At 47.8% G+C, this 25094-nt stretch overlaps 2 protein-coding genes across 4 annotated transcripts in view; one reads left to right on the top strand and one right to left on the bottom strand.

The window, feature by feature from the left end:
* Positions 1–845: 845 nt before the first annotated feature.
* ACTR1A (actin related protein 1A) lies at positions 846–17602 on the bottom strand. Of its 2 annotated transcripts, XM_003363429.5 has the most exons (11): positions 17378–17602; positions 9536–9600; positions 8555–8630; positions 7676–7801; positions 6733–6857; positions 5335–5551; positions 4517–4609; positions 3763–3937; positions 3598–3659; positions 2850–2890; positions 846–2666 (listed from the first exon to the last, which is right to left on the bottom strand). In XM_003363429.5, exons 1-11 carry the CDS (start codon positions 17423–17425, stop codon positions 2564–2566), a joined length of 1131 nt encoding a protein of 376 aa, XP_003363477.1. In that variant the 5' UTR covers positions 17426–17602; the 3' UTR covers positions 846–2563. The 2 variants fall into 2 exon arrangements, with proteins under 2 accessions (XP_003363477.1, XP_023496043.1); XM_023640275.2 differs by lacking the exon at positions 9536–9600 and having other exon boundaries at positions 17378–17568.
* Positions 17603–19084: 1482 nt separating this feature from the next.
* SUFU (SUFU negative regulator of hedgehog signaling) overlaps positions 19085–25094 on the top strand; it is a 105905-nt gene continuing 99895 nt past the window's right edge. Inside the window, exons 1-2 of one of the 2 annotated variants that reach the window (XM_001498704.7) lie at positions 19085–19524; positions 23682–23816. In XM_001498704.7, coding sequence (XP_001498754.2) covers positions 19097–19524; positions 23682–23816 — 563 coding nt within the window. In that variant the 5' untranslated portion in view covers positions 19085–19096. The remainder of the gene's footprint in view (positions 19525–23681; positions 23817–25094) is intronic. The other variant, XM_005602270.4, reaches the window with a different exon arrangement.

Raw genomic sequence — 25094 nt, 5'->3', positions numbered from 1 at the left:
GGCTCTAGGGCCACACTGCCTGAGTTCAAATTCTGGCTAATGTAGGGCAGAGCTTTGGGAAATGACATAATCTTTCTGTGGCTCTATTTCCTCACCTGTAAAGTGGATGATAAAAATACCTGCACTTTATAGGGTTGTTGGGAGGCTCAAATAGGTTAACATTTGCAAAGTGCCTGGCAATCCCCACCCCGCAACATACAGGTTTAGAATGGAGGACTGATTAATCAGAATATCTGAACTGCATCTTAATAAGCTCTCAAGCTTCTTGTCCACATGGAAGTTTTTTTTTTTCCCCTAAAGATTGGCCCTGAGCCAATGTGTTGTCAATCTTCCTCTTTTTCTTCTCTCCAAAGCCCCCCAGTACATAGTTGTATGTTCTAGTTGTAGGTCCTTCTACTCGTGGCATGTGGGATGCCGCTTCAGCGTGGCTTGATGAGCAGTGCTAAGTCCGCGCCCAGGATCCGAATTGGTGAAACCCTGGGCCGCCAAAGTGGAGTGCGTGAACTTAAGCATTTCTCCACGAGGCCGGCCCCCACATGGAAGTTTTAAGAGCCTCTGACTTCAGGGATGTCAAGAGTGGCTCCCTTTATTCGGGATGAAGTCTGATCTGTGGGCTTGAGTGTGTACACAGGACTGGGACCCTCAGTTCCTGAACCTGGGCTTTGGCCTGAACACCCTCTTTTCTGCATCCACCTGACCGCTGGGACTTAGGCTAAGGTCTGGACAAGTCTGGCTGGTGCAACAGTGCCCTCTAGAGGACGACCAGTCCCAGTCACTGCCTCAGTTTCAGGGTTTGCAGCTTGGCCTTCCCACCCAGCAACGTGTACAGATGACCAGCCGACGTGTCTATGGGAACGACTTTATTTAAGTACACTGGGCCCCACCAGGCAATGTGGTTTGTGCGAGGCTGTGCAAAGGACAGGCTTGGGCTAAGAGAAGGGAGGTGATCTGGTTAAGCACACTGCAGTCCGCGGGTCGCCACATAGCTTTCACACACACCTGCTGCTGCGGCCCACACCTGGCAGGGCCTTTGGTCGTTGGACGGCATGGGGGAGAATACTGCCTGGACTCTGGGATTGGGGCAGGTCTTGGTGTTACAGATGAGGGTGCCGGTGAAGATTTGCTAGCCCCAGCTTTGACCATCTGGGCTGAGGAGCCTTTGGACCACTGCTAGGCCAGCCCAGTCCAGGGTCGGCACCTGGCCCCACTGGACCAGAAAGATGAGTCTCAGCCCATGAGCTCCTCGCACTCTGGTCTGACCCCCTCCCACTCTAACCAAACAAGTCCAAAGTCTAGAATGGCACAAGTCAGCCCAGAGGGGGCCTTTTTGCCTCTACAGTCTAGCCCCACTGGGTTGGCTAGAGTGGGAAAAGGCAACGTGGTTAATTGAGGCTCTTTCTCCAGTCCTAAGGGGGCTGGATCCCCAATACCCCTCTTTTGCTAGGGGTCTCTGCCAAAGAGTGATTCTACCTCCTGTTTCAGAAAATACAACCAGCAACCAGCCTGTTGATTCCAGGGCAGTGAGCAAGTAGAAGACAGAGAAAGAAAGAGGCTATGGGAGTGACTTTGAGTGTAGCCTCCGATCCCAAATGGTCCTGAGGCCTATGGATACTGTCAGTTCCCCATTAGCAAGGAGTGGCAGGGCCCTGGATGCTACGCTAAGCTTAGGTGCTGTAAACATTAGTGTGAACATGGTGACTGGTGGGCAGGAGGTGATGAGCCCCCTCGCTCCAGTCCCCATACTGAACAAACACTTCAATAAATAAAACTGTGAAGATGGCATTGCCCAAGGATGGATGGAAAGCAATTAAGAGGGCCTGGGGCCAACAGGCTTCTCAAACTCTCCTGAGACCCCCTGGATGGGGCTGGGAATTAGAGCACTGACTCCACTGCCAATCAGAAGTAGCGCGACTCTTGCCCTTCTCAAATGCCCAGTGTGGTCCTGGTCCCCAGGGGAAGTTGAGGGCATCCTGCCTTCTCCTCACCCCAGAGTCTCAGTAACTCCTGGAGTGCTTTTCCAGCCTCCCAAACCCAAACTGTAACAAAACCAGACAGAACTCAACCCTGGCACCCGTCCTCAGTCCACGATCAAGAAGCATCGAGAGCAGAATGATGAGCAAGGGAGGAAGCAGCTGCCTTGGGCCTCAGGGCACCCTGAGGGTGCAGTGGGGGTGGGGCTAGCCCAGCCTAGGATGGACAGCAGCAAGGTCACTCGGGGGTTGGGTTTACCTCCCTCTCTGTCTCCCTATGGTAGTAAACATAGTCCCACACAACCAGACAAAGGCCCAGCTGGCGAAGGAGTGGGGCCCTCTGCCGGCACTCTTCCTTGCCAGGGGCCAGGTAGTGGTCAACCCCAGGCCTCAGGCCATCACCATCGTGGGTAGTTCATCGTCCTTTCTGGGCCCTGGGCTCCCTGGGCCACACGGCACTCGCATATGTACACATACTCGTACCCACACACACACTCACACACACAGGCAGTTCCTCGCAAACACTCCGACTCAAGAAAGCGAGTTTTAAAGTGGAGTTAACTTCAGAGAGAGGTGAAGATGATGTCCCAACATTAGAAGGTTTTCCTGTGGATAGATCGGGCACCGTCTTCCTCGTACTCCTTCTTGGAGACCCACATCTTCTTAAAGGTGTCGAGGGAGGCAAGGATAGAGCCCCTGGAGTGGAGGGAATCCAAAGGAACATCGTGAGAGAGAGAGGGAGGGAGTGGGTATTGGTGGAGGCAGCCAGTCCCCATGGGGCCAAACTAGATCAGGCCTTTCTTTAAAGGGGTGGGGTAGTGAGGGGTAATCAATGCCTTTGCTTCCTCTTCCGCTCTTATTTCCGGAAGAGCTACTCACCCAATCCATGTGGAATACAGTCTCTCCTGAGGTGCAGATATCTGCAAGGGTGGGTGGAAAGAGGAACCTGAGACTTTCATCCTCCCTTCTCCCTTTCCCTTCCAAGGCTCATCTTTATGGCCAATTCTCACTGCCCAAGGCAATAGATATATTTCACACAACCGGCTTTAACTTATGGCCCTGTTGGACTCTGTGGGCTTTCTGGGCGGTACTGTGACCAGCCTGACACTCATCTGGAGAAGACAGCTTCCAGCAGCCCTAAGTATCCATAGTTCCCAGGGAAACTGGGGCTCTCTGGGGGCAAGATTCGGCTCTGTGAGGGGCAAAGGGGAAGCAGATTCCATGGCAGGAGCCACAATCCTTCATTTAGGATCCCTCCTTCCTCAGCCAGGCTAGCTCCCCTCAGCCGTCACTAAGATGTTGGACTGTGTCACAGGGGAGCAGTAAAAGCCAATCTCCTGTCATTGTTAGTCCCCCTGAAAGACCACATGTGGGGCCCTGAGCCTAGCACCCTGCCACATCTGGGTATCAGACATGCCCTCCTTTTGTGAAGAGGGAGAGTGAGAATGGGTCCTCCCTTCTGGCAGACCTCAGGGTGAGCGTGGAAGCAGGGAGCCATCTGGCAGTGCCTGTATAGGCTTGGCTGCCCGAAAAGCTTGGGCAAAGCTGGAGGGGAGGCCATACCATGGGCACTCCAGACCCTTGGAGGCCCAGTTACACCCAGCCCCAGCCCCCAGCATGCTCCTACCCTGATCTTCACGTCTTTCGGAGCCAGTTTCTTCACTTCACTCAGTAGCCTGTCACCAAAACCTGAATGGACAGGAAAAGAGAATCTCGAGTCAATTCTCTGGGTGTCTGGGTCCAGCAGGATCTGGAAGCTTCCTGGGGAAGGGCCCCGAGAGCAAAGACCAACCTTTGAACAGGGTGGAGCCTCCTGAAAGGACAATGTTAGAGAAAAGTGTGCGCCGCAGGTCCATGTCAGACTTCTGGATGGCAAACACCAGCACCTCATGGATGCCCTCACTCTCCTCACCGATCAGGTCTGGCCTGAACAGCAGCTCAGGTGCCCGGAATCGGGAAGGACCAATCTGCAAGATGGAGGGCAAGCTTCAGAGGCTGGGACTGGGGCCAAGGTCCCTTTTGGGGTGGGAATGGAAGAGGCCCCTCTGCCCATATCTTAGTAACCAGGTGGCTATGAAGGCCAGGCTCAGGGAAGACCTTGTATGTCAAGGGTCTCAAGGAACAAAGATAGGGCTCCTGGGAAACTAGAGAGAAGAAGCTTCTAGTTTAATCCTAGCTCTGGCATTTTCCAGCCAAGAGACCTTTGACATTAATACATGGATTCACTCATTCATAGAAATTTCTTCCTATCAGTGGAGGCCCAGGGAGAGGCAACTTGCCCTACACTGTGGCCAAGTGGTTAAGGACAGCACTTACCACCCCTCTTCCTAATCCTATCCTGACCTAAGAAAATGCCTCTGGTGCCTCCTCCCCTCCACACAGGAGAAGCCAAGTCCCTGGTGCCTATCTCTGCAGGAGACAGTGCTGCTCAAGAGTTACACTGCTCCAGGCAGAGGCTGTATAAGGATGGATACATCTGACTCCAGCCTCCCCATGGGGAGTTCTGCTTGGGCCCAGAGCTTTTGGGGACTGGTCCAGCTGCCTACCTCAATGGTGCTGCCGTCGGGCAGGTAGTACTGAGCCTTCTCCGTCTCTAGTGTCTCATCCTTCTGGGGGTTTATGGATAGGTAGCAGGCTCTCTGCAGAACCAAGGGCAAGTCAGGCAGGCAGGAAACCTGGCACCTACCTGGTCAAAGTCCCAGGGCAGTGATGTGCTGCTGCAGAAATGTGTGCATCCATGATGACTGCCCTAAAGGCTGTTAGAGCTACTGCCCCAGGGAGAAGCAGGCAGATTTCTGCCGGCCTTTACTGCTTGGCATTTTGGATATGACTTCCTACTTGTTCCACCTTCCTGGTGGGCAAGCACGGAAGCTCGGCTCTCTGGATCTGGGTCTAAGACCATAACCTAATTTTAGTCCAGAGTGCGGCACCTTTCTTCTCTACTACTCACATGTTCTGGGTCCTGCCTACCCAGCTCAGAGGTTTCCCTAGAGCCATAGGTGGCAGGAGGATTCAGTTTACTTCAAAAGAAAAATGTATTCTGACTTCTTCAAGGATATAAAAGAATATATGTACATAAAATATAAAATATCTAATACCCATGCACCCATCACCCAGGTTAAGAAATAGAAACAGCTCCCTTTCCCCCACAAGAGGGCAGCCCTTCGGGAAGGTGAATCTGTCGGTGTGAGGGGGCCCCGGGGGAGGATCACACAGCTGCCAGGAGGCCTGGCTGGGGAGAACAGAGCCTGACCCGAGACCCCCAGGACAGGAGCTTCGCCTTTCTTCACTCCAGGTCATAGACATCCTGGCTGCTCTATTCCCATTCCCCATCCCATCCCTGGGCCCATGGGGCAGCACTCACTTCTTTTATGGCCTTGACAATCTCAAACTCGGAGGATGAGTGGAAATCATAGCCCTCCTTACGCAGGTAGAGGCGAAGGAAGCGAGAGACGTCTCGGCCAGCGATGTCGATGCGCATGATTGAGTGGGGCATGGCAAAGCCCTCATAAATGGGCACGGCATGGGTGACACCATCCCCAGAATCCAGCACCACACCTGTGGTCCTGCCTGTGGCATAACTGAAGCAAAGGGGGCAAACCATCACTACCCCTGCCTCCTCACTCTGGGAAGAAACTCACTTCTTTTCAGAGTCCAATGTCAGCTAAACTAAAGCTGGGGCCCGCCTTTCTCCAGGGCCCTCAGACTGGACTGAGGACTAAGGAAGCCGGAGCACTGAAGCAAGCCTTGAAAGACCTGAATGAAGGAGCCGAGCCTCTCTAAACTCCCTCCCCCACTCCCAGAGGAGCGGGCCTTCCAATCTCAGAGATGGCCTGCCCTTCAATTGCTTCTGGGACAAGGCCTGAGGGGCAGTTTTTACACTTTAGACAAGAGGAAAAAACCCAAATGCCTACAGGGGCCAGGCAGGGAAAGTAAACAAGTAAAGGAAAATAAAAATATTTCCACTTCCACAAAAAACTAGCTTTTCTCCCACATGGCCCTCTAGGTCTGTCCTTAGTTTTCTTCTCTTTTGGTAGAGACAAGGGTACAGATAGTATTTCTGTGATATGAGGGGAAAAAACCCACAGTGTTTGACAAACAGCAAGCAACACTCTGCCTTCATGCTGGGAGGACAACAGGGAATGGAGCAGACTGTGGGGAAGTCACATTTGCAAGCTCTTATCTCAAATGGCGACCGCTGCTTCAGCTCCCACTGAGTTTTGCCCTATAGGAATGCAGGCCTAGCATTACCAGATCTTCACATTTTTTTCAGAGAAGCCAGAAATTTGAATTTTGGCAGGAAATCTCCCAATTTTTAAATGCTAGCCCACAAACTTTTAATGGGGTCAAATACATCCCATCTGCAGGTCACCAACGTACAGTCTCGACAATAGACCTAACCCTGGTGTGAGGCAGGCTGGGAGTATGACAGGAATGACAGGGGTGTGAGAACAGGACCATGATGGTGTCTTCGTCACAACCCTATCACCAGCCTTGCAGAGTATCTGGCACAAGTAGGCACTAAATAAATGTCTGAACACAGTACAGGGGCCTTCCCAGCAGGCCGAGTGGAGAGCCTTGGGTGCCAAACCTGCTGAGAGTACCAGACTGGGAGACAGTGTCAGCAGTCCTTTTCCCACCATCTTAGCCCTGCCCTAGCGCGGGTGCTCAAGTTGCTCAGAACCAACTCAAAGGAGAGGCAGAAACTAGAACCTACTTTCCCCCGTGAGGGGCCAGGCTAGCCAGCCAGGCTGCTACTCACAGGCTGAGCACAGCTTGCATGGAGATGAAAAGGGCTGGCACATTGAAGGTCTCGAAGAAAACTTCAGCAGCTCGTTCTCGGTTTTTCCGCGGGTTTAAAGGTGCCTCCGTCAAGAGCACAGGATGCTGGTGAAAGATGCCCAGATGGCAATCAGGGTGAGGCCAGATTCCCACCCCTCATTAGTACTGGAAGAGAAGCCCCTGTGTGGCTGGCTAGAGCCCAGGGAGGGCACAGTTGTCAGCCTCCCTCCAAAAAAAATGCAAGCTGGGTCTGTCACCTACCCCTGCCTAAATCAGTTTCTCAACTTTCTAAATTCACGCCCTCTTTAAAGTCTCATTCTGTCCTCGCTTCCACTCCCTACTCCCCTCCTTGTTCTCCAAGATTCTTATATTGGCCCTGTATCTACTGTGTATCTCCAAGTGTCGAGAAGATTTTGCTAAACTCCAAATTTGGAATTATTATGATAAAAAACAGTTAAAAAAATTCAAAATAGAAAATTAAATTTCAATATTGAATGCACTTTTAAAAACAGAACATATCCCTCCCCTGTAAATTCTGACACACCTAGTATACAACTTCTTTTGTTTCTGAGTTGGGAGTTACTTCTTTAGGAGTTAAAGAGCATAGGCTCTGAAGTCTGAGAGACACGGGTTTGAACCCCAGCTCTACCACTTTATTCACTGGGTGATCTTGGAAATACTACTGGCTTCTCTGAACTTCTGTCCCCTTGTTTGTGAAATGGAGATACTACGACCTACATCTCATAGGAATGGTGTGAAGATTAACTGCGAACATGTCTGAAAACCACGTGGCTCAGTGCCTGGCACATAGTAAGACTCAAACACTCTTGGCAGTTATCATTGTCATCCTGCTTATCTCTGGGGTAGGGGTTCTGCCCAGCTCCGCACACCACACAGGGGTGCCCTGGGCACAGGACCCTCACCTCCTCTGAGAAAGTCTGAAGCTGGTCCTTAGAATAGACATATTGCCAGATGCGCTCCATGTCATTCCAGTCCTTGACGATGCCGTGCTCCATGGGGTAGCGGATGGAGAGCAGCCCTCGGTGCTCCTGGGGGCAGAGAGCAGGACTTACAGTAGCAGCCAGCCTCTCAGCCGGGCTGCCCAGTGGACCTTGCTCTTTCAGGACTAGGACTTCCCACCCCATAGTCCTTACCCAGGGCTAAGGGGGGGGCACCCATTCTCCAAGTCTCTAAATGGTATGCTGCAAACTGCTCTCACCGCCCAATCAGCTGGCAAAGCTGAGGGCTTCTGCGTTTCCATGGGCCCTCAGGTGCCCCTAGGGCAAGTGACAGGAGGCCCCCTTCTCATTGCCTGGTCCCAGGACATAACCTCTTGGCTCCCAACTCTGGGCCTCAGCACTTGCAGCCAAGGTTGGCAACAATGATTCTGTTGTTCTGCTTCTAGAAGATGCCATAGAGCTCTGCCAAACTGTGCTAATTAACTCATCCCCGGGTATCCCAGCCAAGATCTCTCTCCAAATACCTCTTGCCAAAAAAATAACCAAGCCAGTCAATTTGAACATTGGCAAGGTAGTGACAATACAGAAGGAAGGCAAAAGCTGTTTTCTAGACTGGTCTCTGTTTCCCAAAGTGGGGTTCCAGCTGTTTCCTCTCCAAAACAACAGGCCACTCCTGGGATAAATAAACTGATTAGGCCTAGGATGAGAGAACCAAAGGGGAGATTTGAAGAGGAAATTGCTCCTTTTACTCATGCTATGTCCCACTGCTGGGACACTGCCCACGTGGGGAGTAATGAAGGTCTTCTGCTGGCTTGAGGCTTCTTCAATAGAACTGGGAATTACCTCGGCTTTGGGGCCAATGAAGATGTCACCTTCGAGGGCTCCCGCCATGACTCGAACGTGCTTAGGTCTGCCCACACTACAAAAGAGAACGGGGAGGACCATCACTTTTCATTTCACGGCAGAACACAGGAAGGATACGCAGACGTACATACTCAGATGGGAAGAAACATACTCAGCTCTACTGTGATTATCTTTAAGGAGTGATGTTAGAGTTGACTTTGATTTTCTTCTTTCTACTTTTCTGCATTTCCCGCAATTTCTACAATGAACATGTATTAATTTATTTGTCTATTATTTCCTATTTTTATTATATTTATATTTTTACATTATTAAAAAAATTTTAGAGGATTCACTGTCTCTAGTTCTTCTCTTTCCCCAGTGTATGTGCAGACCAAGAGAGACAAGGAAACGAGAATTTCTAAATGAATGGGTAACTCAAACAATTTTAGTGTCCTTAGCCCCTGGCCCAGGACTTCCACGAAGGAAAACTGCGGTGTTGTCGCTGCGATAGACAGCCTTCTTCCTTCTTCTCCCGCTTTAAGCCCCTTCTCCAGGCACCCATGCCCCTCTGCTGCCTGTAGGCTCTCTGCCTTAGGAGGCAAGCACTGAGAAACTCATTCTCACTAAGACGGTAGGGACGGTTTAATATTAAACCCATCCTGGGTGATCGGAGGATTTTAAAAAGAGGCCAGGAAGAGGCAGTTATCCAAACCAATGAGTCACCAATGATAACATTTTTGGTGTCAGATAAAATCAAACTTAAAAAAGAGGTCTCTTGCCTGTGCCTCTCAAATTGTACCACGTAGGCAATTATTTCCTTTGGTTATTCCAAAAGCCAGCTCCTGTCCCTTGCTCATGGTTGTTTTGAGTACCAAGGCTGACCCAAAAGAGAGACCCCTTCTCCTTAAAAGATGGAGGGTTGACCCTGTAACAAAGCTGACAAGCCTCCCAAGCTTCTGGCTAAGCTACAGAATGACTTACTAGTTTGGAAAGCAGTATTTGGGGATCTGATCACCAGCAAAACCAGCTTTAATCACACCAGATCCCTGAGGAGAGAGGAGAGAGAAAGGGACGTCAGAAGTATCACAAAAACAAGAGGAGATATACCTCAGACAATACATACAATATGGCTCCATTTTTATTTTAAAAAGACAGAAACCTTATATTTGTGAAGAATGTACCCATTTCTTTGAGCATTTGTATAGTGTACGCCACAGGGAGGGATGTGGGATTGGAGATGGTGAGAACTTTCAACGTACACTCAAAATATTATTTGATTTTTCTGTATTCTTTGACTTTTCTACACTGAACATATTTTACTTTGGGATTAAAAATGATATTAAAAAGAGAAGAAAAAGAGAAAACCTGACGAGAGAAAAGGAAAGTCCCTATAAGCATCAAAGAACACAAGTGTCTGGTTCTCACTGCAGGGGCAGAGCACTGGCTTTGCAGGGTGTTTGTCGGGGCTGTTTTGTTCTGTTACTATGCTTTGTTTTACTCATTGGTCTCCTGATGGTAAAGAGCAGGGAAGCCTAAAGCACTGTCTGAGAAGAGAAGAGACCCAAGATTACAATTCTGCTGCTCCAGTCCTTGGTATGTTGGGTGAGGTGCCTAGCAAAGAATCTGACTTCTCACCCCAGCATCTCTGGTACCACCCAGGACCCAACCAAAGTAAACACTGACTCTAGACACAGATACCAACTCCATGCAGGACAGATGTCGAGGCTTGATACTGCTTGCAGATACACCCCGTTCTCTTCCTTCTTAACCTTCCCTCTACCCCTACATCTGCTACCTTTGCCCTTCCACCCCAACAAGGTTTGCAGCTGCACAGGTAATTGGGGCAAGCCTTTTCCTGCTGCCAGTCAACTTCTCCTGGGGTGGAGTGTGATATTTCCAGAACCCACACAGCAAGCAGTAAACACATGGGGAGACGCTAAATAGCCAAGGTTATCTTTGTACCAAAGGCTTCCCAGCAACATCCCTGGTTCCCTCTCTGTCTCTCATTCCAGTTCTTGTATAGGAGAAGGGGGGGTGCCGGACTCTGGCAAGACAGAGGGAGGAAATAAGAAGTGGTTGAAGGACAGGGAAAGTGGTATGGCGGGAGAGCAGGGCAAGCCACTTCTCTAAGACAGCAGGAAGCTCTGCCAACAGAAAAGAGAGAAAACAAGAGACAATGTGCAAACTCATCAGCCTGGGCAGAAGAGCAAGGAGCCTGGAAAAGGTGCAGCTGTAAACTGAGCTGAAAGATGGGGAAGGAGGGAGAACCATCCTACTGCAAACCCGCAGGCTCGGCGACATGGTTAGTGAGAACAGCACTGTACAAGAGAACTCCGAGAACTTGTTAGCTCAAGCTTCCCGTAATTGCTCACCGCCTTCTCTGGGTGTGGTGATGTCAACAGACTAATTGGATCTCCTGGCAGAGGTTGAAAACAAGAAAAGTAAAGATGAGAGCTGTACTTCAGACTTTGGATATCTTTAAGAGGTGATTTTCCTGGATATTTCATTTTGAGTTTACTAGCAAAAGGACTAGAGTCTGAGTAACAAAGCAGGTTAAGATGTTAGGTTCATTTTTTTCCTCTCTGTCCTTCCCAGCAAGAGTATAACAGGCCCTGTTCAAATATCACTGCCTTCCTCCTGAAGAATAATCTCCAGTTGGAATTAATTATCCTCTTCCTACTATCTCAAAAAATCACCATTACTGTCCCACTAGGTAGCATGCATTTCATTCTGCTATTTGAATTTATGGTTTGCATTTTTGTCTCTTTTCAGCCCAAGTTCCTCGAGGTCAGAGACTCTGCAGATCAGCAGTACCTGGCATTTACAGGGTACTCAGATGCTGGCTGACTAAAATTAAAATCAAGCTCAAATGATTGGCAGATGAAGCCGAAAGTATGGAATCTGAATGAGCAGCTGGAATTCCAGAAGCCCCAGGCAGAGGTGGTGCCAGGAAGGTGAAGGCAGCATTAAGAATGATGCACAAGGTAGAACCAGACCCAGCTTGTCCCTGCAGCCCCATGAGCTGGCCTGCCAGGCCAGCAGTTGAGTGAAGAATAGGTGGGGATGGGGCAGGAAGCTGAGCTGCCTCTATTGTGCTCAACCATACCATGAGAGTATATAAGAGGCTCATTGCGATTTATTTTATTTTTTTATTTTTCCTTCTTCACCCCAAAGCCCCCCACTACAAAGTTGTATATATTTTTAGTTGTGGGTTCTTCTAGTTGTGGCATGCGGGACACCACCTCAGCATGGCCTGATGAGTGGTGCCAGGTGCGCGCCCAGGATCTGAATCCACGAAATCCCAGGCTGCCGCAGCACAGCGTGCAAACCCAACCACTCCGCCACGGGGCCCACCCCCGCAATTTCTTTAACGGTATTTGTAACTAGGAACTGTGTATCTGGCAAATGAGCTGCCATTCTTTGTTATTCACTCTGGCAAAACCAAGTAAACGAATACCTTGTCGGGGCCTCTTGAAAAAGTAGTCTCACTAAATATTTGATTTTTGAAGACTCAAGTCTGCTGCCAGCCACCACTGACCATTCTCTTTCTGATGCAGGCAAAGAACTAGCAAAGCTCTCAGCAAGGTTCTCCCAGTACCTGCTGGCTTTGGCCTTGTGGCTTGGGCAACCTTTATCCTAAGCACTCTTTTTTTTAGTGAGGAAGATTGTCACTGAGCTAACATCTGTGCCAGTATTCCTCTATTTTGTATGTGGGATGCCACCACAGCATGGCTTGATGAGTGGTGTGTAGGTCTGTGCCTGGGATCTGAACCTGCGAACCCTGGGCCGCCAAAGCAGAGCATGAGAACTTAACCACCAAGCCACAGGGCCAGCTCCTTTCCTAAGCACTCTTGATTGTTCTTGACATGCTGGGAAGGAGGCTATTTATCTCCCATTTCACGGAGGGGAAAAGGGTGCTGAGAGGTGGAGACTCAAGAGTCTACGACATTGGTGGCTCATTTTCGCCCAAAGACATATTTTGTTTGGCTCACAAAGTACTTCTTAAAAAACAACTTTATTGAGATAAAATTCACATACCACACAACTTACTCATTAAAGGCGTATAATTCAATGGTTCTTAGCATATTCACAGGGCTGTACAATCAGCACCACAACCTAATTTTAGAGGTTATTCATCACCCCAAAGAGAAACTGTACCCACTAGCAATCACTCTCCATCCTACAACCTCACCAGCCCTAGGCAACTACTATTCCACTTTTTATCTCCATAGACCACAAACTACTTTTACATTAACTTTCAACAGTTAAAAACTGGCGACTGCATATGAAATTTAATATTTCTGATTTCTCTTGAAAAATCAGAAGATCTGGCAACACTGGGTCTGCATTCCTGTCTGGGGACAGCTGGTTGGAAATGAGAAGCAGTTGGCCCTTTGGTCAGTCATGCTCAACGCACCTTCCAGATTCCTCACACTGTCTTTAAGGCTACCCTCTTCCTGCGTCTTTTTAATGTTTCTGCTTGGCCTCTGCAGGTGTTGAGTTTGAGAACCCTATTCTAGGCATTCTCACCAACTAATTCAGCATGTTTCTTGTTCCACATAGCATCTGGTTTCTTTCTTACCCTCAGGGCACCTAGCTTGGTGTGAAGCATATCCTTGGCTCTCAAAATACACATAATTGAACAGTGAGCTATCTCAACAAGTCGCCTCTTCTTCACCCTTTCCATCAAGCTGGGAATGGATTCTTGCTGAAGTTGGATAACCAATAGCCTGAAGGTCACATGACAAGTGACAGTGTTAAATATAGTGACTTCATCTCCTCAGCTAATTCTAGTGTTCCTTAAACTTCAGTGAGGGGTCAGCCCTGTGGCCGAGTGGTTACGTTTGCCTGCTCTGCTTCAGCAGCCCAGGGTTTTGCTAGTTTGGATCCTGGGTGTGGACCTAGCACTGCTCATCAGGCCATGCTGAGGCAGGATCCCACATAGCAGAGCCAGAAGGACCTACAACTAGAATATACAACTATGTGCTGGGGGGCTTTGGGGAGAAGAAGAGAAAAAAAAAACAATTTAAGTGAATCAGCAGATTTTAAGAGCTATAGACAAGCTTTAAAAAAAAAATGGAGACAACAAAATTTGGATATTGACTGGATATTTGATGATATTAAGGAATTATTGTTAATTATTTTAGGTTTGACAATAATATACTGATTACATCTTTAAAAGAGTGCAGGAGAGGGAAGTGGGTGGGAATGTGGTTAAAAAGATTGGACAGGAGTTTGGCATGCTCTGCTTCGGTGGCCTGGGTTTGGTTCCCCGGCGCAGACCAACACCACTTGTCAGTAGCCATGCTGTGGCAGCGACCCACATAGAAAATAGAGGAAGATTGGCACAGATGTTAGCTCAGGGCGAATCTTCCTCAGCAAAAAAAACAAAGAAAAAGAAAAAGAAAAAGATTGGACAGGAGTTGATAACTGTTACAGCTAGGTGATTGATATGTGTATGTTTGTTATACTAATACTATTCCCTCTCCTTTTGTTTTTGTTTGAAATTTTCTATAATAAAACGAAGAGCTGGCAAATAAGATGATAGCACTTAAGTAAAAATTCAAAACACAAATACTACACATACACACACACACACACAATAAAATACATAGTCCATAAAATCATGGATGGAAAGGAACACATCAATTTCATGATGATGATTTGCTTCTGGGATTACTTCTGAAACAGAAAAAAAGGATAGGATTGTGGAGGGGTACAAAGAGTCTTCAATTATATCTGTAATGCTTTATTTTCTAAAAAACAATCTGAAGCAAATATGGCAAATGTCAACTTTTATTAAAAATGGTAGACACATGCTACTTGGGTGCTTGCTATATACTTCTCTGAATATTTCTGTATGTTTAAAGTATCTCATTTTTTAGAAAGGTGGCTAAAGCAGCATAACATGCCCCCAAAACAGTGAAACACTGACCTTATTGATGAACTTGTAAAGATCTAATACTGTTTGTGCATTTAGGCCCACATAGTCCCCACAAAGACAGTTTTAAGATTGACCAGAATATTGATTCATTTTAGGACAGAACTTAGCCTTTGGGATCTTAGCAAAGATTTCAGCTTCAGAATAAACATAGTATTCTGATCAGTGTTGTGGTCCTCAAAATGTGGCCTGGGAGCTGCCCTCCTCTTGTGTTACTATCTGTGATATGCCTTTGGGAAGAATGACTTATGTTTAGTTTTTAAAAATACCTATCACTTTATTGTTGTCGTTAAAGTGTGCACACCTCCCCCACTCCATTTTCCTCATTAAATTCTGAGAATTGGTTTGGTGCCAGACTAGGATGAAAGGAGTGGTCAATAATTGTGAAAGGCTGTGAACTGATATTAGGGCTCCTCCCTCTTTTCCCTGCTTTCTTTGTTCTTCTTTCTTTTAATTACACTCTCCTTAGCCTAGAAAATAAAATTGTAGCAACATGTTAAACTATGGAGCTGTTAAATCTGCTAGAGACACATTATTATCATAAAGAGTTGGCTCAAATATTTCAAATGATTTTTCCAATCCCTCTTTCACTTTGAAACAAAACAAAACTCTCTAAATGTCAAACAGCAAGAACTACCTGAGGCCTGAAATCCAAAAATGTGGCAGATGCTCACTAAATTCTAATGGGAAAACTACTTAAGTTTCTCCTACTTCACCTTTTGGCAGAATTATTGGCATAATAAAGGAAATGTTTTCCCAGGAAAAAAACAAGTCAATTCTTTAAATCTTAAAACTGAAAATTCACCACTGATTTGATGCCTTTCAAATACACTATCAAGAAAGAGAAAGAGGAGACTAAGAAGCATTAATTTAAGTGACATTAAAGAAAATGGATGGAGATGGAACTAGTGGCCAGCAGCAATTCAAGAAGCAAAGGACCTGGTGGGATGGACAGACTGCTCCTTCTGCATCGCTGATGAAAACAGGAAATGGCTAATTTCTTTTTTTTTTCCTTTTTAAAACTAAGAAAAAGGCAGATGACGCACACACAAACTGACTGAAGACAGAGATAGTGTTCTCTGAAATTCAACACAAAGAGCAAGGAGTTCTGCTCAACCCTCTGCAGTAACTAACTAGGGTCCCCATTGCCCCCATCCTGTCTTTATTTAGGGACATCTTTGTTAATGGGATAGAGCTACTCAACCATTCATCCACCCACCCATCAATCCAATGAAAAAAGATTTATTGAGCACATAGTGGTGCCAGGCCCTAGGTAGTGTGTGTGTGGAGTGAGGTGGGGAAGAGAAGAGTAACGAAAAATGAAGGAAAACCATTTTTCCCCAGAAGGATTTAATAGTCTAGTGAGGGAGACAAAAAAAAGTCCTTCCCAAAACGAGGTGTCTCATTGAGTTCAACCTCCTGCTTTTCAAGGCAGAAGCCACATCCCTGGAGAGAAGGAAAGCTAACAACAAAAAAAGCACCTTTCCTTGGAAAAAGTGAGGAACTTGGAACCCAGTCGCAATTGGAACCTTGGGTACTCAATTCATAAGCCAGGTAGTTTGAATATTGTTGTTTAACCTCTCCAAGCTTCACTTTCCTGCATAAACCGGGGTAGTCATTCCTATCTACCTACCAGGCGCTTAAACGAGATGATACAATGCAAGAACCCTGCAACGTGCCTAAGGTGTCCCAAGGACTAGGTCAACAGAGGGCATCTGACAGTCAGCTTAGGACAGGGAATTGAGTTTTGCCTAAATCGAGGGGCTCAGAAGGGGCACAGAAAAGGTATCAACCAATCTTGGTGGAACCAAACCTTCGAGTGGAAGACAGAAATGTAAAATAGTTGTTTTACAATTGTACCCCTCCACTCAAAATAAGAGCAGTACTTAGATTCTCTCCATTTGTCACTCTTCATTTTAACGGATAAAGCACTGGATTTAGGGCACCTCAACTGTGCGACCTTGGGCTCACATTCTCTCTTCGCGCTTCAGTTTTGTCATTTGTAAAACAAGGATTAAACTTCCTGCTTTAACCATCCACCTAGGTTTTGTGAGGATCCAATTCGAACGTATGTCAAACGTCCCCGTCAGCGCTAGAGCGCCTGGCAAATACTGTGTCCTGAAATTTTTCTCCCAGTAACTAGGCGTTCCGAAGACGAAGGTACCTCCCTGCTTGCTTTGTCACTCTCCTTTCTTCTCGACCTTTATTAACGGTATAATTTATAATCACAGAAATAACCGAAATCCTATGGCCATTTTTGGCACCAGATTCTCGGGCCCCACCCAGATACACCGCCAAGTCTCGGACCGGCTGCGGACGGAGGGAAACTTATCCCTTCTGCATCCACGGGCCGGCCCTAGCCCATCAGGCCCCAACACTGGGAAACCCCGAAGCCAATCCCCACAGCCCTCGTGCACCGCCCCGCCCCTTAAAGAGAGGAAACACTATGGCCGCCTGAAAGAACGGCAGGGGCGTGAGCCAATCACTGCAGAGGGCTGCCCTCATCCGGCAAGGCCCAGAGGCGGGGTCACCGGTCAAGATGGACAGCTACAGCAGCCAATAGAGTTATCGGAAACTGGGGAGGGGATGGGCGCCGGGCGCTCACAGCGGTTAAGGCCCCTCAAGCCAAGGGCCCAAGAACCTGGCCCGGACTACAGCTTTTCCCTTTACCCACCCCAAAGTTCTCCATCCCATGGTTGCTGGCCAGCCGCCCTGCCTGCATATTATGGGTTGGGGGAGGGCGGAGACGGCGGCGGCGGCTGAACCCGCCTGACAGGCCGGGCCAGTGACAAAGAGCCGGCGGCCCAGGCTGAACCCCGGGAAGCAGTCCCTGCGGGAAGGAGAGCATAAGTCCCTTTAAAGATAGGAAAGACGCAACTCACGTTATCGATCACGACAGGTTGGTTGGCGATCACATCGTAGGACTCCATGGCAGAGGAATCTCTCCTTCCGAGGAAGGAACTGCCAGCCGGGTCCGCCGCTAACGCCACTGACACGCATGCGCAGTCTAGCCGCCGGTACAGGGCGGCCAGGGAGCGGCTCGACCTCGCCTCCGAGGAACTACAACCCCAGCAGGCCTTGCGCCTGGGTTAGCCGGCCAGTCATCTTCGGAGACCCGCCTAGTTTACGAGACGGGGCGTCGCGTTTCCGACGCACAGTACCCTGGGCTTTGTAGTCTCCATAGATAATAGGCACACTGATTGATGGTAGTATTGCATGCTTGGGTCTGTAGTCCCTTTGAAGGGATTCACAGTGCATGCTGAAGTATGTAGTCTCCTTGAGTACTTGTCTGTAGTTCGGTTTGGATTGGTCAGTAATTCGTGCATGTTCGGATTTTACAGATCAGTCCTACCATTCCCCACCACTTCCCCTGGATAATACAAGGTTGCTATGTCTTCATCTGGGTCTGTAAGACATTAATAAAAATCTATCACCATCACACTCTAATAAAGGAAATTTTAATACACGCACACACACACACGAGAAAGGACATATTCCCAGAACAAAAGAAAATAAATTGCATAAAATTTGATTTTGAGGAAAAGAAGTACATTTTTGTTGCTTTTCTTATTTTTCCTGGATAGGTGTAAACTTTGCAATAGGCTAACATTGGTCTGAAGACTGACATTTGAAACTACTGGTACAGGTGATTTTTTTGGTCATTAAAACATCGTTCATCTAACAGCTTCAGGAACTGCTCTGGTATCTCTTTAATTTTCATGGCGAGCTAGAATTTACGTTGATGAGTGAGAAAATTGAGGTGAAGAGAGGTTATGTGTCGCTGCTTTCAAATGAGCCCAGTGCTTTGTTCTCTAGATTATTTCCTCCCCGCCTTCAAGCTCCAGGGACCTTTAAGTCAACAGTACTGGTAAGCAGGACTCCCTTCTATCCCTTTCTCTTGGAGTTTCTTTAAGATCATAGAGTGGAAGACATTACTATATGAAAAGTTATTGTAAACAGGAAAATAATTCCCAACCCAGTGCCTTAGGAATTAAAAATATTTCCAGTTACAGAGTCAAGGTAATAACGAAAGGCGGACCACAGTAGATAATGAATGTTGATGTTCCTCAAGGTAATCTGTATACATCTGCCTAAAACAGAACAAAGAAGAAAGTCATCATCGCTAAAAGCATTTATTAAATAATTACCGTCTTTTTAATTGATCCTAGTTTACCTAATTCTTGTTACTTTCTGACAGAATTCAAAAATAGGTATTTCAACATATGACCCCTGAATTTGGCGGTGTTAGTGTCAGTCAATACGGTCAATGGACATTCAAAGACGGTAGGAAACATTCAGATCTATTAAAACGAATACCACATGGACGAATGAATCAATCTACTGTCAGATTTATGTTTAAATCCTTGTTAGCAGCGTATCAGTAGAACAGTGACAAGCCTTTTGTCGATGCACTTCCCCTGGCTTTCCTGAGACCCTAGCACCTCAGAAGGATCCAACATCTCTGTTTAAATCTGGGTTCCTCCTAACACTAGGGGGAGGCCAAGAGCCTTGGGACAACCCAAACACAGGGAGAAGGAGGCGGGACCTATGGTCAAGCCACGCCTTCCTCACTTGTGACTGGCACAGACACTAGCCAATGGATGTTGGGACAGGGCGCGCCGGCGCCCCGCCCCCTTGAGCGCCCCGCGGCCGCAGAGGCACCTTCTGGCCGTGTCTGCGGCGGCGACTGCCTGGGCGGACGGTGCGCCGTGCGCAGGCGCGGAGCCTACACCTCGCTGCAGCCCCCATCGCTTCGGGGAGTCGCACCCACGGAGTCCGCCCGCTGGCGCATCAGTGCTCTCGTCTCGTCCGCCTTCCCTGGTTCCCCCAGCGCCCTACACGCCGCGATGGCGGAGCTGCGGCCTAGCGGCGCCCCCGGCCCTGCTGCGCCCCCGGCCCCTGGCCCTACTGCCCCCCCGGCCTTCGCCTCGCTCTTCCCCCCGGGACTACACGCCATCTACGGAGAGTGTCGCCGCCTTTACCCTGACCAGCCAAACCCGCTCCAGGTTACCGCTATCGTCAAGTACTGGTATGCCCTGGGCCGCGGGGGACGGACAGGGGCTGGCTGGGAAGGGTTAAAGTGCCCGAGGCGAAGTAATTTGCAGGGTTGGAGGCGGAGAAGGAGAATGGTTAAAGCCCTTGGAAGGAGGGATTCCTGCTGCGAGGGAAGGAGTTAAGGCTCAAGTTGGAAATGGGGACAAAGGGGTTAACGGAGCCTGTGGGTAGCGAAAGGTTAACGAGGGAGGGAAGGATGAAGGGTTAACTGGGATTAGGAGAATGGAGTGAATTGGGGGTGTGTGTAGGAGCTGAGAGGGGAACGGTAGGAGAGAGGGAACTGTAAACGTGGTGAAAGGAGGGGGCGCCTGTAGGGGGTCATTAGTGGGCGAGGGGAAGCCAAGGGGGGAAGGCTGAAGCGGGGTGGGGGAGGCGAGGCGGGGCCTGGGGAGCATATGAGAGAGCTTTGGAGGAGCCGGGCTGGAGGAGCTCAGAGGGCACGAGACTGCATAGGGTTGGGGGCGGTCTGGGGCCCCGGGCTCTCCTGTGGGTTAGGAGGGGAGCAAGCTGTGAGCGTCGTGCTTGTGAAGAGATGAGGAGGAGGTCTTCTTTTGATACCTGCCTAGTAAGCTCAGACATCGTATCAGCGCAGTGCTTTTGCGTTTGAAGTTTCACGGAGCAACTTTTCATGATAAACTTTCTGCTTCCTCTGCACACAGTTCTCGTTCTCTACGCAGAGCTTCCTCTGGCTCTGCAGCTGCTTTGCTTTAGGTCATTGACTAGAACAGAGGTAGATAGGGTCAGAAAGATCCTTGGTTTGGCTCAGGATTGAAGGGGACCACACTAAACGATGAGGACCAGGGACTTGGACAGGGAGGAAAGAAGTGCAGTGAGATGTTAAGAGGAGCTTCCGGGCCACCAGCCTTGGGATTTAGGCAGCAGTTTCTCTCGGGGAAGCCGAGAGTAACCCTCGAGTGGCTCTGTGAAGGATCAGATCTGTTTACAGATGGGCTGCCCTTGGAGTAGGAATGGTCTTTTCTAGTTTCTCATTCCTCTTTGCAACCTGTCTCTTCCTGCAGCCTCTGGGCAAAACGGGTTTATGGGGACTCTGGAAAACAGCCTGTCTTCATGGTCTTTCGGGACCAAAAGTTGACTGAAAAATTGGTTGAATCTGTCCAGAACCACATTCATGCAGGCCCTGTATGAGATGATCCCCTTCGTTGAATCCTGAAAGACTTTTCAGGTAGCTGCTTGGCCTGTGGCCACTCAAGGCGGAAGTGAATGAAGGGGATGTCTTTGCTGATGACCTTTCCCTTTAGGACTGAGTCCTTCTCCTCCCTGACAACCTCTTACTTCCTCCGTAGATGGCAGAAGCTAGGCTGTATAGAGCTGAGGCCAGCTGCCTGTGTCCTTCGGAGGATGTGAAGGGGCTGACAGTGTGGAGGGCCTGAGGACCAGCCACCTGCTCCTCCTAGTGCTGTGGGGAGCAGCCTGTCTGTCTGGTAGCCGGGAGGAGGTGTGGCCAGGGGTAGAGTTCTCTCTGATAAACACACTGTTCTCTGGTTGAGAGGAGTTTTTGAAGAGAGCTTCTGAGTGAAAAGCAGCTCTTGATAACTTAATCACCCATTCTAATTGCACCTTTATGTTTAAATATGTGTTGTGATGAAGTCTTGGATTTTATCACGAGAATTGGGTCAGCTCCTGCCATGCTGTTTTCTCAGGCTGCATTTGAGTGTAAGGAGAAATCCCTGCACAGACTTGGGCAACTGTTTTTATGTCACCCACATGGCCATGAAGGATAGAATTGTGTGTGCAAGGTATTGAAGCACATGCAAAGGACTAAGACTGGTTGGGACTTTTTTTTCTTCTTGCTGCAAGCTTGTTAACCAGGCCAGAGATGGGGCATCATGTAATGATCACTAGAAAGGAGTGTGAAATTAGAAATGTTACCTAGATAGAGAAAAATATGAGGGAACAGCTCAGAGAATGGTCCTTTCTAAGATTCGAAGGGGGGTTGCATAATTAAGATCCTGAAATTAATTGATATTCCTCACATTTGGGATCCCACAAGGCCTCTTCAGTTCTCATAGCAGAATGACTGACTGAGGCTGTCTGGGTTTGGCTGTGGCTCGGGGTACCTTGAGATTCCTTTTCTTGAGACAGAAGAGTGGCTCTTTGGCTAGTGGTTCCTAGCCAGCAGGACATCCTGGCTGACAGCTGAGACTTGAGTGAGCAGGGAGCAGAAGCAGAGAGACAGAGCCTGTGCCCTGGGGCCACTCCTGTCCTGCTGCTACCCTGCAGAGTGAAGTCAGTTGTTTAAGGAATTAAGTTGAGGGATGGTCTGGGTCCTTGGATAGCATCTTTTTTCTAAGTGCAAAATATGACTATTTTCTATATACTCATCTGCTTCCCATCAAGTCTCTGAGTTAGTAGAACATTGCATTCTGTGCTTGGGGACCAGCTTAATTTTGTCTGGACTCTTGGTCATTCTCTGCAGTTGGAGTTTTAAGGTAAAGTCTTTCTCCTGGATGCAATACCTCCTGGGAGACTTGGCCAGAAAGAGAACTGCAGTGAGGTGGCAGCTGGAGCATGGAAGAGTGGATGTAGTTTTGCCACTTGTTGCTGGACGGACCTAAGCTAAGGGAGGGGCAGGACTGAGAATTTGCAGCAGGAAACTGGAGCAGATATGAAGCCTGTAGTCACTCCCATCTGTACCAGAGTTCTGCAGCCTTCATGGGGTCCTTCCAGGGAGAGCTACCCTTTTCTTTCCTCCTTCCCCTGACAAACTTTTTAAAATCCAGCTGGTTGTGGAATTAGTCAAGTGATTTGGTAAAATCAGAGTTAAGGAAAGACATGGAGATTTGTCCCTTTTCCTAATCCACTCAGTTGAGATTCTAAGCTATTTGTAGTGACTTTCTTACAAGTTCTATAAATAACTTAGCATTTCCTAGCAGAGAATAAGGATTTCTACAGAGGCGAATAATATTCTGGCAAAAGAGGATGAAACCAGACCTACTGGTTTTAAATAGTGTTTAACTTGCGTGGTACTGTCATGCTTGCTGGGATCACATGTAACATGTCTTTTATTTGGTTGTTAATATCTCTTCAGCATACGATCCCAATTGTGAAGTGCACTCCGTCAATGTCCCAGGGACAGGCAAAATTTTTGCAGTCTGTGGAACAGTCAGATGTCTGAGGCAGCTCAAATGCAGAATGTTTGTGGGCTAAATGCAGACGTCCTTCTACTGATGGTTTCCATTTAGTCTGTTTCTTAAATCTACCAAGTTTCCGTGTCCATTTGGAAGAAAAGCAGGATTTTTTTTTGAAGAGCACTAATTACTCTACTAAGGAGAACCCTTATTGAATTAAATCCTTAGAGTGAGACAATGACTGAGTCTCTTTCTCAACTGCCTCGCTGTTGGAATTATGGGTGAAGTTTAATGTGGTCTACAGAGGCCCCAAATCATTTAATGTTCCAGCTCTACCTTTGAGGCAGCAGTCTCCTGGGATCATCTTCTAGATGCAGGTGCTCATGGGGTTTAGCCAAGCTCCTGCTGCAGTCCTCTGTGCAGAGCTGAGCTAGCCTAAGTTTGGCCTTTGTCACTTACGTGATAAAAGACTAGCTTTGGTCTGTGGGGTGTGAGCTGCGGTTTGGAGGCATTGGACTTGTTTAGAACAAACTGTGTTTAACATAGGACACAGTATAGTCTTTCAGGAATTAGCTGTCTAAGAGGCAGGAGTGGGGCTAAGCTTCTTCTCCCAGGCACAATGTCCATTGGGAATGCTCAGGATGGTCTTTCAACAGAGGCCAATTGATTGATGCACCTCTTGCCACAATGCTTGGCATGTTTACAGGCACCACAGAGGAGAAGTAATCTCTGCCAGTCCCATTTAGGATTGGTAATTTGAAACAGGAGGAAGCAAAAGGGGCAACCACCCAGTCTGTTTTATCTCTAAAAGAAGTCCTGGCTGTTGGGGATAGAAGGGAACCTCTTGTGCTTGTGGATGGGCAGCCATCCTCCAGCTGCCCATCCCTTGGTCTTATCCCAGAGAGGTGTGGCCTCCCTTTAGTTGTTTTATGCCCCAGGTTCCTCTAGGATGGGGCCTTTAGGTTTGTAAGTCAGAGCCCCTTAGCGTCACATTGGCTGCTTTAAGGCTCACACTGACACCCTTGTGTTTTGTCTTTTGCAGGTTGGGCGGCCCAGACCCCTTGGACTATGTTAGCATGTACAGGAACGTGGGGAGCCCTTCTGCCAACATCCCTGAGCACTGGCACTACATCAGCTTTGGCCTGAGTGATCTCTATGGTGACAGCAGAGTCCATGAGTGAGTGTGTACCACTTGCCCACCCTTCACCTGCCTGTTCCTTAGCCTTGAGCCTTATTTCTGAGGTTTTCCTGAGCAGGGGTGATAATGTCATAGTCCAGTGAGGTTGGCACTTCTCAGGTGGAACTTCTGGGTTTCTGCCCTCTGCCAGTATCTGCGTGCTGAGATGGTTCAGGTCAGCACCTGAGCTCTGCTTATCTGGTGTAGGAAGATGTCAGTGATGATCAAGAGTTCCAAAATCGTCATATTTTTCCCAAGCTTCCTCTGGTGTTTGAGCTCAGAGGACAGGCAGCATAGCTATGACCCAGAACTTAGGCTGATGCCTCTAAATCTACTTCTTTTTTCCCTCTAGCTTATTATGAAAAATTTTAAATATAAAGCAAAGTTGAAAGAATTTTACAGTGAACACTCATATACCCACTACCTCGATTCTATCATTAACATTTTAGTATATTTGCTTTATCATGAATATATCCATTTCTATCCCTCTTTTGGTCTTACCTACTTCCTTTTAACCTGCAGTTAGCTGTGCTCAGATTATCCACAGTACATTTTTTTATCCTAGTCTGTCTTCCATTTCCTGCCCTGGACACTTCTAAACCCTACCTGCCTTCCCTACTTCCCTCTGTAATCACTGAATTTAAACAAATTTTAATATTAAGTTAAACATAATCAACTTAGTCTTAAATTGGCTGAAACAATAACAACAACAGTAATAATAATAAAAGCTAACATTTATTCAGCATTGATTATGAACCAGGTATTCTTCTAATCACTTTCTTTGTATATGTATTAATTTTATTTTCATCACAACCATATAATACTGGTAGGTACTAATATTTGCGCCATTTTACAGATGAGGAAACTGAGACACAAAGAGATTCCATAACTTATTTGAGGTCACATTGCTTGGAAATGGTGGAGCCAGGATTCTAATGCAGGCGGTCTGGCTCCAGGGTCTGTACTCTTCATGACTGTGCTCTATTGCCGCTTAAACATTACATCACATACTTCAATACACTATTATCTAATAATTAAAAAAAAATTGTTTCCATCTGTACTCTATTGAGGGAGGGGTTCTTTTCTTCAATTTAAGTATGGTCTTCCCTCTCCCTCATTGGCATGGTTAATCAAGAACTGATTCTATTTCTATTATCATATCCTCTTCTGTTTTTTTGCTTTTGTACTATCATTTTTGCCTCTTATACCATCTTTTTGGGATCTTGGTGGTGGCTGCTTAGCATGTGTAGGTTGAAAGAGTAGCAGGGTTCTTCCTGC

The sequence above is a fragment of the Equus caballus genome, chromosome 1, assembly GCF_041296265.1.
Source record: "Equus caballus isolate H_3958 breed thoroughbred chromosome 1, TB-T2T, whole genome shotgun sequence".
NCBI classification, from domain to species: domain Eukaryota; kingdom Metazoa; phylum Chordata; class Mammalia; order Perissodactyla; family Equidae; genus Equus; species Equus caballus.
This window is presented reverse-complemented; position numbering and strand designations above follow the sequence as displayed.